Source organism: Vulpes vulpes, chromosome 2 (genome assembly GCF_048418805.1).
Source record: "Vulpes vulpes isolate BD-2025 chromosome 2, VulVul3, whole genome shotgun sequence".
Lineage (NCBI taxonomy): Eukaryota > Metazoa > Chordata > Mammalia > Carnivora > Canidae > Vulpes > Vulpes vulpes.
Window position 1 is genome coordinate 98720726 of NC_132781.1, and position 15933 is coordinate 98736658.

Below are 15933 nucleotides of genomic sequence, written 5' to 3' on the forward strand. Positions count from 1 at the left end.
AGGTTAGAAACATTACTGGAGAGAACTGCTGCAGAGATAGTATTGTTATCCACATTAGAAAACCAACAATGACTATCTGCAAGTGAAATGTCTTTTTTTTTTAAACGATTTTATTTATTCATGAAAGACACAGAGAGAGACGCAGAGACACAGGCAGAGGGAGAAGCAGGCTCCATGCAGGGAGCCTGACGCAGGACTTGATCCCAGGACTCCAGGATCACACCCTGGGCCGAAGGCAGACGCTAAACCGCTGAGCCACCCAGGGATTCCCGTGAAATGTCTTTTAAAAAGATTATATATACCACTGTTCTCTTCCATGTTAGTATCTTTAAAGACTTTCCAGAGATTAACAACTAAATATTAAATGTACATAATAATTACAAAACAAATATGTTCCTCAGATTGTATGTAAACTGATATTTAATTCCTACAAATCTAGAATGAAAGAACTTTTTATCTTTCCTTATAAATCTGAAGTGTATACTTCTTTCTTTAAATCATTTGTTGAAGCTTCAATTAAGGATCATCCAATTCCATGAAGCTAATATCCATTGAAATTCTAGGATTTTAGTAGTGTCATCAAGTTTATTACTAAAACAGTTTTCAGTGAGGTTAACCTTCACTGTACTATGTTTTGTTTTGTACATCTTTGAAGACTGAATATGAGAGAACATAATGTTATTTAGGCTCAGAAAGAGAAGGTATTTTTAAGAGGTTTGCAAGTATAGCATATATTTACAGCTGACATGACACTACCTGCATAGAACTTAATGTTAGGACCATTAATGGTCAATGCAAGCATTGAGGGACTTCCTCTCTAACCTCCTCCAAACACATACCAAAGATAAAATTTAAAGAGAAAAATCACAAACACCTAGCTATGAAAAACACTAGTTAAGTATCTCAGTAGACAAAAAAAAAAAGGAAACTTGTAGCCCTAATTAGAGCTTAAGATATAGGCCTACTGGACTCTACACGTACAAGTAGGCAGTAATTGAGAAGTATGACTCTCACAAAGTAATGAGGGCTAAAAGTACTCTACAAAAGGCCTGGGATCAGAGCCAGACTAAGTGCTTGAAACCAACAGTTGCAGTAGGACTCTACCACCTGCAGGGGAGGGAAAAACATAAAAAGCAAAAATGCCACTCACTACCTGAGGCTATAGCTTATAAAATATTATGTATCTGGGATGGTAAGAGGCCATGGTTTCAGCCCCACGGCTGAGACCAGGCCAAGGGATCTGCAGGCTTGGTAGCTGGATCTGCAGTGGCCCCAATATAACCTCAGGAGGGAGCCCTAAGCTGCCTATATGAGTAAAAGCCACTGTGAAGTCTCTAGGGAGGGCTGCATAAAAGGGGGTAGAGAAACTCCAACTCAAGATGAACTTGTGAACTAAAATTTTACTGACATCTTAGTTATAAAAGTCTATTTCCTTTAAGTTGAATCACCTATGTGCAGTTCTTTAGTAATCTCAAAGTCGACAATATTTTCAGACTATAATGAAAAGAGGTTTTTAGTAGTCACACAACCTGTACAACTGCACACATGCATTCTGCTTTAAGAGTCTATAACAACTTCTGGGTACAATTTTAATTAAATTACTCTTGTGGCCCATATTATCAAAGCTGACATACCCCAAATCATCTTGTTTTCATTTCCTAGAAATTTCCTGTTGCTGACTTTGATGACCTCAGGGAATCATTTATAGTAATCTCAAATCATGCTCAGTGTAATTCTAAGACAACTGTAACTATGGTGGCTTGGGTCTTCTCTAGGGTGGATTTAGTACATTTCTAAAGACCATGAAAACAAGAAGGTCTCTCAAGTTGCCTGTATATTTTATTTTTAATAGCTTTATTGAGGTATAACTGATACACAAAGGATTGTGGGTTGTAGTTGTTGTTTTTAAGTAACCCTACTACCGTAAAGAGAATCAACAAGTAACTATTTCCTTTGTGCATTTTATTTTAAGGCATTTCGGAGCAATAATTTTAGGGAATATATATTTAGGGGTACTCCAAAATAAGACTGCAAATGAAGCTGGAAGTAGATAAGAACTATGATTTTAGCTTTACATAAGAATAACATTTCCACTGAGTACTACAATCCAAAAACTCAATAGGCTGCTTCATAAACTCATTGTTAGAGGTAAATAAAACAGAGTGGATGACCATCTGCCAAAGAACTATAGAGAGATTCAGGATTCCTATATGAGAAAATAGGTTAGATATTGGTGAGATCTTTTCCAACTTCAGGATTCTATTACTGGTTTTTAAATTTTTGTTTTGTTTCTTTTTTTCACTCAACATAGAATTTTTTACATTTCTGACCCCAGTGCAATTTCTTTCTTGTACCAGAATTTTTTTTTTTTTTTTTTTTTAGTTTATTTATTTACTTGAGAGAGGGAGAGAGAGAGAGAGAGGAGGAGAGAGAGAATGTGCAGGGTAAGGGGTAAAGGAAAGGGAGAGAGAATCTCAAGCAGACTCTGCACTAGGCAGGGAGCCTGACACCAGAGTCCATCTCACAATCCTGAAATCATGACCTGAGCTGAAATCAAGAGTTGGGACACTCAACTGACTAAGCTACCCAGGTGCCCCTGTACCAGGATTACTTAAAACAACAATAGCTACATATAAAAATCATCAACATTAATATCTACTTCTTTTCCTCAGTTGTGTACGAAATTACAAAAGGTAGAGTCAAAAAGATCAGCAATTAATTATTGAGTCTAAAGGAAAGCAATACTTACTAGGAGCTATATAGAGGTGGCAGAGACAACTAGTAAAAATGGATGACTTGGTACCCCTGATTAAGAGCTAAAATACTGGCACACAAATAGAAATGGATATAGAAATCTCCCTTAAAATCATTTAATTAGGGGCTCCTGGGTGGATCAGTCAGTTAAGTGTCTGCCTTCAACTCAGGTCATGATCCCAGTGTCCTGGGATAGAGCCCAGCATGGACTCACTGCTCAGCAGGGAGTCTGCTTCTCCCTCTGCCCACTCCTCATGCTTCTCTCTCTGTCTCTCAAATAAAAATAATCGTAAAACAATAAAGTCATTTAAAGATATAATACTCAAAATAGATGACAGTAAAGAATATAGCAACTATTTCATAGCTAGCAATATATTTGATGGATGAGTTTCAAAATAAATAGAAAGAATGGAAAACCTCAAAGTTAAAATTACAAACTAGGAACACTGATGCACAACACTGAAGCAACACTGAAAACTTAACATATTAATAAGACTTTAAGAATTATCAAATATAACAGGCAAGTCAGCAAAAGCAAATAACCCACTTGAATTAAGCTGATTATCTGAAAACACCCTTATTAGCTCTGTATGCATGGACATTGAGCTCTGTATGCATGGACATTGAGAACCCACTGTCCCTAGAAGAGTAGCATGCACTATACTAACAACTTTTATAGGTCAAAGAAAAGAATGGAAAATGTACAGATAACTAGGAAGATGATATCTAGCATAACTGAAACAATCTAAAAACAAAAAAAAGCAACAAAAACTATGCTGAGTTAAAATACAAAAGGAAAAAAAAGATGGCAATGACGACTACAAACTATGTCCCTGAGAAAATGGAAATAGCAGTTAAGTGATTTTACCCAAAAATATTTAGGTATATGTATACAACACAGAAATGTTGATTTCCTAAACCTGTGCTTTCTAAAGTCGTAGCCATCTGCCATATTTAAGCACTTGAAATGTGCTAATACAATTCAGAAACCAATTTTTTAATTTTGATTAATTTACATTAATTGTACTTCTGAATCAAAGTATACTAGAAGTATAAATGTAAAATACATACCAGATTTTAATGACAGTAAAAGCTAGAATGTGAACTATTAATAATTATTTAAAATGTGATTAAATGTTGAAATACTTTTGATACACTGGATTAAATATATTATTAAAATTAATTTAATCTTCCTTTTTTACTTTTTAAATGTAGCTTTTAGAAAATTTAAAATTACGTTTGTGGCTTGTAGTATACATCTATTGCACAGTGTTGCTCTAAGGGATCAATGGGTTGAAAAAGTGTTAAATGCCCCAAATTTGAAATTATATCAGTCAGGATTTCTAAGTAAAATATTATCTATCTCCTAATGTCACAAATATTACTTTAGGCTACTCAGAATTTGTATATTTATATATTCCAAAGTCATTTGTATACTCTTCACACAGAAGATTGGTACAAATCATTAAAGCATTCCTCTGAGGTCCGAACTATGGTAATGTTTAATGGTTATTTCAACCAGAATGAATAATCAAGTATCTGAAGGACACTGATTCATCAAAGACTTATTGATTCTTTTTATATTCAGATTCTCCCACTGATATGGTAAATAATGCTTTTTCATATATAAGAGCTAAATAAGATCTTTACTATAGCAAAAATTTTATTAAGACTAATTTTAAGACAATTATATCTATATATATGTGTGTATCTGCATGCGCATATATATACGCTTATAAAATTTTCCCTGGAAGAAAAATATCAGACCTACACTCCTTTATAGTGTTTTCCCAACCTTTTTCATACTATGGCATTTCATAGAGAATTGTATTTGAAAAGACACACTGGAATAAATGGTTAAGTCCACCCAAGAAAGGACATCACTATTTAAGCACACTTACTTGTAGCACACCAATTGGGAAGCTTGGTTTTAAAGGTCCAAATACAAAATACTGCAAAAATCCCTGACCCATATTTTATTTTTACCAGATATATATTTATTTTTACTTATGCCTACAGTTGTGAAAATACAACCCTTCAACATTTTAAAAGACAATATCCAAAAAAGGCCACAAGATGGAGATATTACTCTATTACCATTTTTATTTGTAATTTATGCATTTTTCCACATTTCCCCTCTCCTTACATATTTCCTATTTTTGTCTCTCAGTGGTATTCTCAGCTACTGTCCCTATCACAAACAGACTGATTCCTCTCCCACTCTGCTTTAACCAGCTTTATTATAAAAGTATTATATAATGAATGCTTGTTTTTAATATTAAAGCAAGCAAATTAATTATTTTATTCTAGCTCAGTATTTTTCTACCTCTCTAAAATTAAGATAATCTTTATATATTGTTCCCCTGTAGGTAAAAAATCTTTTAAAAATTTGCTGCCCACAAAGTAATAAGCATTCCAAAAGTCGTTTACTAGTATACATTACTTTGTAAGGCTATAGATTTACTTCATGTTGATATTGCTCTAAACTTCTCCAGAACTCTTAAGAACAGGTCTTAAACCAGTTTATGAATCTTACATTAAATTTATATTCAGGTCACTTTATCAGTCCCAACTGTATTTACCCAAGCTTACTAACCAATTTAGTCACCAAATTTAGCTCCAAATGACTATTAGCTAAACTGAAAATAAAATCCATCTTAAAGATTTACTATTAATAAGAATAACCTGCCAAATATGCTGCAGGCTTTGAAGGTGATTCAAAATAATAAATTTCAACAACAGTTTGAGAGATGTCAGTATTGTTGAAAACCTCTGACACTTTCTACAATAACTAATTTCAAGATCAATCTAATTTACATTAAGTTGAACCTCATACTACTTTGAAAGGTGTGATACAAAAGGCACACATTAATTCTATATAACTACTATAGAATTGTACAGCATGGCAATCATTTGAACTTTATTAAATGTCTGAACTAAAATTCTTTAAACACAAGAAGTCTATTTCCTACCATAGATAAAACACCCACTAAAAAATACAAGATAGGATATAATCAACTACAAGTAAAATCACAATTTTTAGCTATCCTACATTATACATATATATTAACTTTCTTAAATCAAATTTAGAAACTATTAACACAAAACACCACTTAAAGTCAGAAAATAACCTAAGTACTAATCTTTTATCTCTTAACTAAAAGGTCATTGAAAATAACTAATAAGATTTGCAATTCTTTTCTTATTTCAAAAAGTCAGAGGCTTCTTGGTAATGTATAACTTCAATTGGTCATGGGATAGCCTACTTAACTTGACCCATTTTGATGTGGTATGAATAAAGTCCTCAAAAACTGACTAGAAATAAGAAGTCTCTACCTTCCTTAGTCGCATGCATATGGGCCCCATGATTTCCCTAAGATCTGTTCAGACCTTCCCAGTAAATGACAATGATCTTTCTGATCTTGTTTTGACTACTACTCATTACACGTCCGACAGTACAGTCTCATGTAGCTTTTAAAAATTCTTGTGCCTTCTAAAACCAGGAGTTGTTTAACTAAGGAAATTATTCCTTTTAGAATTCTAGTGTTTGCTTTCAGTGGCATTTTATTATTTTTTTTAAATTTTTTTTAATTTTTATTTATTTATGATAGTCACAGAGAGAGAGAGAGAGAGGCAGAGACACAGGCAGAGGGAGAAGCAGGCTCCATGCACCGGGAGGCCGACGTGGGATTCGATCCCGGGTCTCCAGGATCGCGCCCTGGGCCAAAGGCAGGCGCCAAACCGCTGCGCCACCCAGGGATCCCTTCAGTGGCATTTTAATACTGCTATTTAGACTATGACGTACACTTTACTTAATTCTTGATTTTAGGCTCTGATCTTCAACAATTAATCTTTAATAATTCAAATTCTATTAGCTGACTGTGTACCTGCACAGGGCTTTATGTTTACTGCCTCACTGGCACTAAAATGGGTGTCTATCTAATAATGAAACATTGTTTTAAACACATTCTCTCCAACCAGAAATGTAGACTATGGCATACCCTTGCTTTTGCAACATGCTCAATTACATATGAGATTTCAGTTGGTTGATGACATTAATCAGAAACACTAAGTGAATGAATCCTAACCTTACTTTAGTATTAACAAGGATGGGAACGGAGACGCAAATTCTATATTAAATTTCTAATTATGTCCTAATGACACTCTCTAACAAAAATTTCAGTAAATATAAGTAAAAAAACCAAAATATTTAGCTCCTAAAATAAAATACTGTGATGTTACTTAAAACACCGTAATCATTTCAGCTGGGCTTGAGAAAAGAATGGAAGACTTCAGAGAGACCATTACCATGGAGATAAAAGAGTTAAAAAACTGAAATGAAAAACGCAGTAACTGAGATTGCAAACAGGCTTGATGCAATGAACACAAAGTTGGAAGAAGCAGAGAACAAATATGTGATACAGATGACCAAAAAAAATGGACAATTATGAAGTTGAACAAAAGAAAGAAAAATCATGGAACATTAAGTATAGCCTTGCTGGATAGAGTGTTCTTGGCTGCAGATTTCTCACATTCAGCACTTTGAATATATCATGCTACTCCCTTCTGGCTTGCCAAATTTCTGTTGATAAATCTGCAGCTAGCCTTATGGGTCTTCCTTTGTGAGTTAAGGACTTTGCTCTTTTTAAGATTTTTTTTTCCATATCATATTTTGCAAATGTAATTAGAATATGTCTTGGTGTTGGCCTACTTTTGTTGGATTTTGATGTGAGTTCTCTGTGCCTCATGGATCTTGATATCAGTTTCCTTCTCCAGCTTAGGGAATTTTTCAACTATTATTTCCTCAAGTAAATTTTCTGCCCCCTTTGTCTCCTTCTTCTTCTGGGACTTCTCTGATATGAATGTTATTATGTTTGATGGAATCACTGAGTTCAATATCCTCAAATCAATCAACATGAAACACTACATTCATAAAAGAAAGGACAAGAACCATATGATCCTTTCAGTAAATGCAGAAAAAGCATCTGACAAAGTACAACATCTATTCATGATAAAAACCCTCAACAAAGTAGGTTTACAGGAAACATACCTCAACATAATAAAGGCCATACATGAAGAACCTACACCTAATATCATTCTCAATGGGGAAAAACTGAGAGCTTTCCTCTATGGTCAGGAAGAAGACAAGAATGTCCATTCTCACCACTGTTATTTAACACAGTATTGGAAATTCTACCCACAGCAATCAGACGACAAAAAGAAAAAGCATCCAAATAGGTAAGAAAGAAGTAGAATTTTCACTAGTTGCGGACAACATGACTCTGTAGAAAATCCAAAAGACTCCACCAAAAAACTGCTAGAACCAATACATGAATTCAGTAAAGTCAACAGTAAACAAAATCAACATACAAAAATCAGTTGCATTTCTATACACCAATAATGAAGCAGCAGAAAGAAATAACAAGGAATCAAATCTCAATTACAACTGCACCAAAAACCATAAGATACCTAGGACTAAATCTAAGCAAAGAGGTGAAAGACCTATATCCTGAAACCTATAAAATACTGATGAAAGAAATTGAAGATGACACAAAGAAATGGAAAGACAGGGATGCCTGGGTGGCTCAGCAGTTGGGCACCTGCCTTTGGTTCAGGTCTGATCCCAGGATATGGGATTGAGTCCCACATCAGACTCCCTGCGAGGAGCCTGCTTCTCCCTCTGCCTGTGTCTCTGCCTCTCTCTCTCAGTCTGTGTCTATCATGAATAAATAAATAAATCTTAAAGAAAAAAAAAGAAATGGAAAGACATACCATGCTCATGGACTGGAAGAACAAATATTGTTAAAATGTCTATACAACTCAAAGCAATCTATATATTTAATGTAATCTCTTTTGGAATACCAACAGCAGGGGCACCTGGGTGGCTCAGTGGCTGAGCATGTGCCTTTGGCTCAGGTTGTGATCCTGGGGTTCTGCAATTGAGTCCTGTATCAGGCTCCCACAGGGAGCCTACTTCTCCTTCTGCCTATGTCTCTGCCTCTGTCTCATGAATAAATAAAATATTTAAAAAAATATCGACAGCATTTTTCACAGAACTAGAACAAACAATCCTAAAATTTGTATGGAACCACAAAAACAAAACAAAACAAAACAAAAAAAAACCTTGAATAGCCAAAGCAAACTTGAAAAAGCAAAGCTGGAGGCATCAGAATTCTGGGCTTCAAGTTATATTACAAAGCTGCAGTAATCAAGACAGTATAGTACCGGCACAAAAATAAACACATAGATTTATGAAACAGAACAGAAATCCCAGGAATGAATCCATAACCATATGGGCAAATCTTCAAAAGAGCAGGAAAGAATATCCAATGGAAAAAAGACAATCGTTTCAACAAATGGTGTTGGGAAAACTGGACAGCAACATGCAGATGAATGAAACTTGACCACTTTCTTTCACCATACACAAACATAAACTCAAAATTGATTAAAGACCTAAATATGAGGCCTGAAACCATTAAAATCCTAGAGCAGAACACAGGCAGTAACCTCTGACATTGGCTGTAGCAACTTCTTACTAGATATGTCTCCTGAGGAAGGGAAACAAAAGCAAAAATAAATTACTGGGACTTCATCAAGATAAAAAGCTTCTGCATAGTAAAGGAAACAATCCATAAAACTAAAAGGCAGCCTACCAAATGGGAGAAGATATTTGCAAATGTCTGATAAAGGACTAGTATCCAAAATTTATAAAGAACTTATTACCAAACTCTACATCCAAAAACAAATAATCCAATTAAAAATGGTCAGAAGACATGGACACTTTTCAAAAAAAGACAAAAGTACAAATCAAAACTACAATTAGATATATCACCTCACACCTGTCAGAATGGCTAAAATTAACAACACAAGAAACAACGGGTGTTGGTGAGGATATAGAGAATGGGGAATTCTCTCTCCTATACTATTGGTGGGAATGCAAACTGATACAGCCACTCTGGAAAACAGTATGGAGTTTTCTCAAAAAGTTATAAATAGAACTACCCTATGATCCAGCAATTGTACTACTAGGTATTTATCCAAAGATACAAAAATCCTAATTCAAAGGGATATGTGCACCCTAATGTTTATCTCAGCATTATCTATAATAGCCTAAATATTATAGGCTAAATATTATAATATATTGGGCTCTTTGGAAAGAGCCCAAATGTCTATTGACTGAGGAATGGATAAAGAAGATGTGATATATATACAGTGGAATATTACTCAGTCATCAAAAAAGAATTAAATCTTGCATCAAAAAAGAATTAAATCTTGCCATTTCCAATAATGTGGATGGAGCTAGTGAGCATCATGCAAAATGAAATAAGTCAGAAAGACAAATGCCATATGATTTCACATATGTGGAATTTAAGAAACAATTGTTCAGGGGGGAACATAGAGGGGTAATTTAAGAAAAAGACTCTTAACTATATAGAACAAACTGATGGTTATAGAAGGGAGGTGGGTGGAGGGATGGTTTAAACAGGTGATGGGGATTGAGAGCACTTGTGATGAACACAGGGTGTTGTATGGAAGTGTCCAATCACTAAATTGTATACCTGAAATAAATATTACAGTGTATGTTAATCTGGAATTTAAATAAAAACTTAAAAAAAACATAGTAATGATGTCTTACATTCATTAATATAGAACCCACTTTCACAAATAAGTGCTTTGATGAAAATAAAGAAAGGTTTTAAAAGATATTTATGACTATACTTTCATTATAAAATGGGGCCAGGGTCCTGGTTCTCCTAATCAAAAGTCTCTCTCTTCACTACAGCTCCTCTCCTTCCATCTCTGCTCACATGTCTATACAAGATAATATTTAAATATCTGCAATATACTTAAAAATGAAGTAAATAAAGATACTATTTGTCCAAAAAATGAGGCAACTAACTTGTCCAAGATTATAAGTCAGAAGATGGCCTGGTCCAAGTTCTAAAGGTCATCGATCATTCCAATTAAAGTGTTTAGAGAGTGACCAACCTAATTATTTTAGATCAAGTGGAAAAGGGGATAAAATGGATGCTACATTCAGTCTCCATCATCCCTGGTTTCTAGTTTAGCATAAGGATATCACAAAAAAATTTTTATATTGTCTCTAATTCTTCCCCTTCTCTCCTGAGCCCAATCTAACCAGACCGTTGATCTCACCACCCCCGAAACAGCTCCTGCTTAGGTAATCAATGACCTCCACGTTGTTATATTCAACAGTCAATTCTCAGAACCTTCATTTTAATTATCATCAGCATTTTCCCCACCTGATCACTTTCTCCTCTTTAAAATTCTTTCTTAAAAAAATAAAATAAAATAAAATAAAATTCTTTCTTGACTTGAAAGAGACCATCTTTCTCTTGGTTTGCCTCCTACTTCACTGGCTGTTCCTTCTCCATCTCCTTTGCTGGTTCTTCCACATCTCCCTGACTCTGGAAGTTTGGAATGCCCATGGCTTACCTCCCAGGCCTCTGTTTTCCCTCTTACTTTCACCATCCACCCCTCCAGGTGAACTTATCCAGTTTTGTCATCTCAAATTGCCTTCTAAGTGCCAAGGACTCCCAAATTTATATCTACAGCTCAAATCTTTCTCCTTGTAACTCCAGAATTATATAACCAATGTCGATATGCCAGATCCACTTGAATGTTTAACAGATACTTAAATTCGGCACAACCAAAGCCAAATTTCTGATTTTCCCCAACCAGACCTGCATCTATACTAGCTTCTCCATCTCATTAGGTAACAACTGCAATTAAACAAGTATTTAATTACCGAGGCCAAAAGCTTTAGAATTATTCTCAACCTCACCCCCCTCATATGATACATTCAAACAAACAGTAAAATTCTGTCAGCTTTTGTTTCAATTATATCCAGAATTTGACTAGATCCACTCTCATTTTACATCACAATTATCCCACTAAGTAACTAAGGACATACCTACAGTCTTCAACACAATAATCATTCTGAAATTTAAGTCAAATCAGGTACCTCTTCAGTTTAACCCAACATGGATCCCAACTTACACATACGTAATAGCCAAAGTCCATGACTCTGATCTCATCTCCTGTTACCGTCCTCCTGGTTCCCCCTTCTCCAGCCCCACTAGCTGCCCCGCTATTCCTCAAACATTAAGCAAACTCTTGCCTCAAGGCCTTAGTATTTACTGTCTGCCTTTCTTGAATACCTTCCCCAACTTGTCCACATGACCCACATACTTCCTTTGGAGGTCTTTTCTGACCACCTGACATTTATATTTACTTGTTTGATTGTTTCCTATTACCTCCCCCAAGTAAAATGCGAGTTTCACAAGGCTAGGGCGTTTTTTTTATATGCCAGCCAATTCCCAGTGCTTAAACTTCAGCAGGCACAAAATAAATCTCTGTTAAATTAACAACAAAACTGATGGATGCATAGAGCCAATTTACAACTCTGAATAACCTATCTAATTTGTCCTAGTCCCTCATGTCTGGCTAGTCACCAAAAGATTATTGGCTCTGGCCTGAAAATTAAACATTAAGAAATGGAAAGAGGCTACATTTGTCTCTACCAAATTTCTGGTCCCCTGAAAGTGTTGCAAAAAGTTAAGTTTGAATGTAATGTGAAGAACTTGTTCCATTCAGTGTCTCTGCTTGGGTAGAATAAAATTGCTTCTGTTATTCCTTCCAATTTCAACACTGCTAGGTAGAGAAACACAGATTAAAATAATTTTCTGGATCCTTCTTTTCAAATTCTACTTTGACATAGAATCTTCTCGATTATGCTTCTTTATTCTCTATCTTTGCTCCTACAGTTAAGTGCTCTGATTGTTTTACTGCCTAATTAACTCTGAAATTAAACTGCGTGAAATTATAAACGAAAATTTTATGAGGGTTCTCATGCAAGCCAGACTACATAATCGAAATTTTAAACTACTGCTACTAAATTTCTATATTCCTTTAAAGGACCTTAAAATTCCATTAATAACTGGAAAGTATCTTCAAGATCTTTGGACAGGTTATGTATAGGCTTTTACCAGGAGCACCTGGGTGGCTCAGTCTGCTAAGCATCTGCCTTCAGCTCAGGTCATGATCCTGGGCTCCTGGGATCAAGCCTGTATCCGGGTCCCTGCTGGGCAGGGAGTCTGCTTCTCCCTCCCCCTCTGTCCTTCCCCATGCTCTCAATCTCTCTCAAATAAATAAAATCTTTTTTAAAAAGGACTTTCTAGCTACAGAGTTTATTCAATCATGATAAATTCTATATATTAAAGGCATTCTTAAGTGTCCTCAGAGTTATATTTTCACTAATGATTTTTATTTTTTTTTTATTTTTATTTTTTAAAGATTTTATTTATTTATTCATAGAGAGAAAGAGGCAGAGAGGAAAGCAGACTCCATGCAGGGAGCCGGACGTGGGACTCGATTCCAGGTCTCCAGGATCAGACCCCGGGCTGCAGGCGGCGCTAAGCCGCTGGGCCACCGGGGCTGCCCCTTCACTAATGATTTTTACACATTTATATCATTTACTCCGAAAATGAGGTATATTTTGTCTCCATGAGTAGCAAGTGGCACCAGGTGAAGATAATGAATATAGACAGATACCACACAATTGTTTGCATGTAAGAATCTTAAGTGTGAAATGCTTACGCTGTGTAACTCTTACAAAAATGAAATTGCTAAAATCATGGGGCCGGGGCAAAAGCAATTTTATATTCCATTCTTTTTCGCTGAATGTAAATTTCCATTTAGTGTTAAACTCAATAGTTTGTACAAATTTATGATAACCTATGGGGGGAAATGTACATTTCATATCTAGTCATGAACGACATACCATATTCATATCTTGTCTAGGATGACAATTGTTGGTAAACCTTAATTTTTTTTTTTTTACCCACATAACTATTCAAAGCATTTTCTGAAGGGCTGAATCGGATCGTGTGAAATTCTGTCTTTATCCCATAATCCTTAAATCCGTGAAATGTCATCTTTTCCGTGGCAGCAGGTTGCAGATGGACTGGATATCTACCCTCCGGTACCGCTCCCGAAGTAGGAGTAAAGAGCAACAAACTGACATTACAAGTTAGCCTCAAGCTCAGAAAAGAAAGTTAAAGAAAAGAAATGGAAGGAAAACAAAAAGAAAGAAAACTCTCTTGTGCTACTGGTTGGGCTTCTCCTCCTGTAACACCCCCAAGTGCCTCCCCTACCCAGAAAACGTCTATTTTTAATTCCAGGACCAATACGGTGGAGGCTTCAAGATCCTCCAGATTTCAAAACTGTGATACGAAGCCCTATCCAACAGGCGAAAAAGTCCAAGGTACACCGAGAGGAAAACTTCTGCAACATAGACGCCGACCAAAATGCTTATCTTCCCGGAAAGGAAGAGAGGCAAGAAAGCAGCTAAAATGGCAAGTGTAACCGGGTAGGTGAAAATTTAGGGGAAGCCATGACTATTCTCTCCACACTCAGGAGGCAGCAAAGCGAAGATGTAAAAGGTCTGCCCACGCTACTCTTCTCCTTCTTCCCCCAGCTCAGCTGGGTGCAAGGATCGCCCCCAGAATGGCTGAGGGAAGACGAGGTATCGACACCCCATGCTGGAGGCACCGTCCGACCTGTCACCGAGACCGGAACCGGAGAACGGGAGCACAGCGGTGAGGAGCGGGGGGAGGGGGGCCAACCCTGAGGCTGGGGTGACCAGGAGACCCCGGCGGGCCCCGGGGAGCAGGCCCGCCAGAGCCCAGGATGCCCACGTCCCGGCCGCGGCGCCGGCTCCCTCCGAGGAACCCGGGTGCAAGCCCGCCCCACCCCCTCCTTTCTGCCGGGACCCGTACGTTTCGGCCCCGGGAGTCGCTGAAGAGGCGCAGCCCTCGGGCGGCCGGCGGCCCCGCTTACCTGCTGCACCCCGAGGAACTGGTAGAAGTTGAGCTGCACCTCCTCCACCAAGTCAAATAACTCCAGGTCCCCGCTCTCCCAGCCGTGCGCCGGCCCCACGGCCGCCAGGAGCAGCAGCAACAGCAGCGGCGGCGGCGGGAACCGCACAAGCCGACGCCAGCGGCGCCGAGGTGGCCGAGGTGGCCGCGGTGGCCGGGCCGGCCGGGAGCAGGTAGCCGTCATCGCACTGGGCTCGGAAAGGTCAGCCGCCACGCTGAGCCGTCGGCCGCGACCGGGGACGTGGCGGGCAGCGCGGGCTGTGCGAACAGCGCCTGTCAGTCAGAAGCACCGGCAGCCGCACGGGAGGCGCCCGCCCCGCGGCCCGCCCCGGCGGCAGGGCAAGGGCGGCGGGAGCGGGCGGGAGCGGGCGGACGCAGCGGCGGGTGGGTGGCCGGGCGGGGCCGCAGGCGGCTCTACCTTCCGCAGACCCTCACCCCCAGGCCTACAAACAGCTGCACAGCCAGCGCCGGGCGCTGAGGTTGCAGAGGGGGAGCGGCTTCCCTTCGCCTCAGCCTATCCCAGTCCCCGCTTCCGGTGACATCACGTCTCCTAGCAACCGCGGGACCGTGGGCGGGGCCGGAAGTAGGGAAGTCGGGCGGCGGGGATCCGGGCGTCTGAGAAACGCCTTATTTGTCGCTCGCTCAAGCGCCCTGAGAAGCTGTGCGCTTATTTACACAGATTAAGGCACATGGAAGCACACGTGTACCTGAACAGCCCACGTATAAATCTTCCGCGGAAACGTCTACCTTCTTACTATCTTCCCCGCCCGCCGTTTGGAAAACCAGCATATTTGAAGACTGATTTGATTATGGCCTCTGTTTACAGGCATTTCATTATACTGTCTGCATAAAGATACAGGAGAAATTGAACCCACGGCCTGAAAGCGGGGGGGGGGGGGGGGGGGGGAGGGTTAGTTCTAGTGAATAGAGCGTCCTTTATGGCCGAGGTGAAGCAGAAATGGAATTCGGACCAACACAAAAAGTATAGTGCTAAATAAGATTTATGGGCATAATACCATATGCCATAGGCAGCCTGGTAGAATGAATAATGGTGACTCAGTCACAGTCTCAAGGGAAGTGCAGTTTATGCACCTTAACCCATTTCTTTCTTTCTTTCTTTTTTCTTTCTTTCTTTCTTTTCTTTTCTTTTCTTTTCTTTTCTTTTCCTTAACCCATTTCTAATTGGGGCTCCTTTCCCAACTGAGATGTTTTTAAAGAAATATACAGGCTTAAAACCTCCTTTCTCTTTCCCACCGATGTCTTACCTCCTACTCCTGCA

General features: G+C 38.4%; 1 protein-coding gene across 1 annotated transcript in view; it reads right to left on the minus strand.

Annotated features, from left to right (window-relative positions):
- Nucleotides 1–15117, minus strand: part of DNAJC1 (DnaJ heat shock protein family (Hsp40) member C1) — a 201526-nt gene extending 186409 nt beyond the window's left edge. Inside the window, exon 1 of the mRNA XM_026013602.2 lies at nucleotides 14617–15117. Coding sequence (XP_025869387.1) covers nucleotides 14617–14838 — 222 coding nt within the window. The 5' untranslated portion in view covers nucleotides 14839–15117. The remainder of the gene's footprint in view (nucleotides 1–14616) is intronic.
- Between the last annotated feature and the right edge of the window lie 816 nt (nucleotides 15118–15933).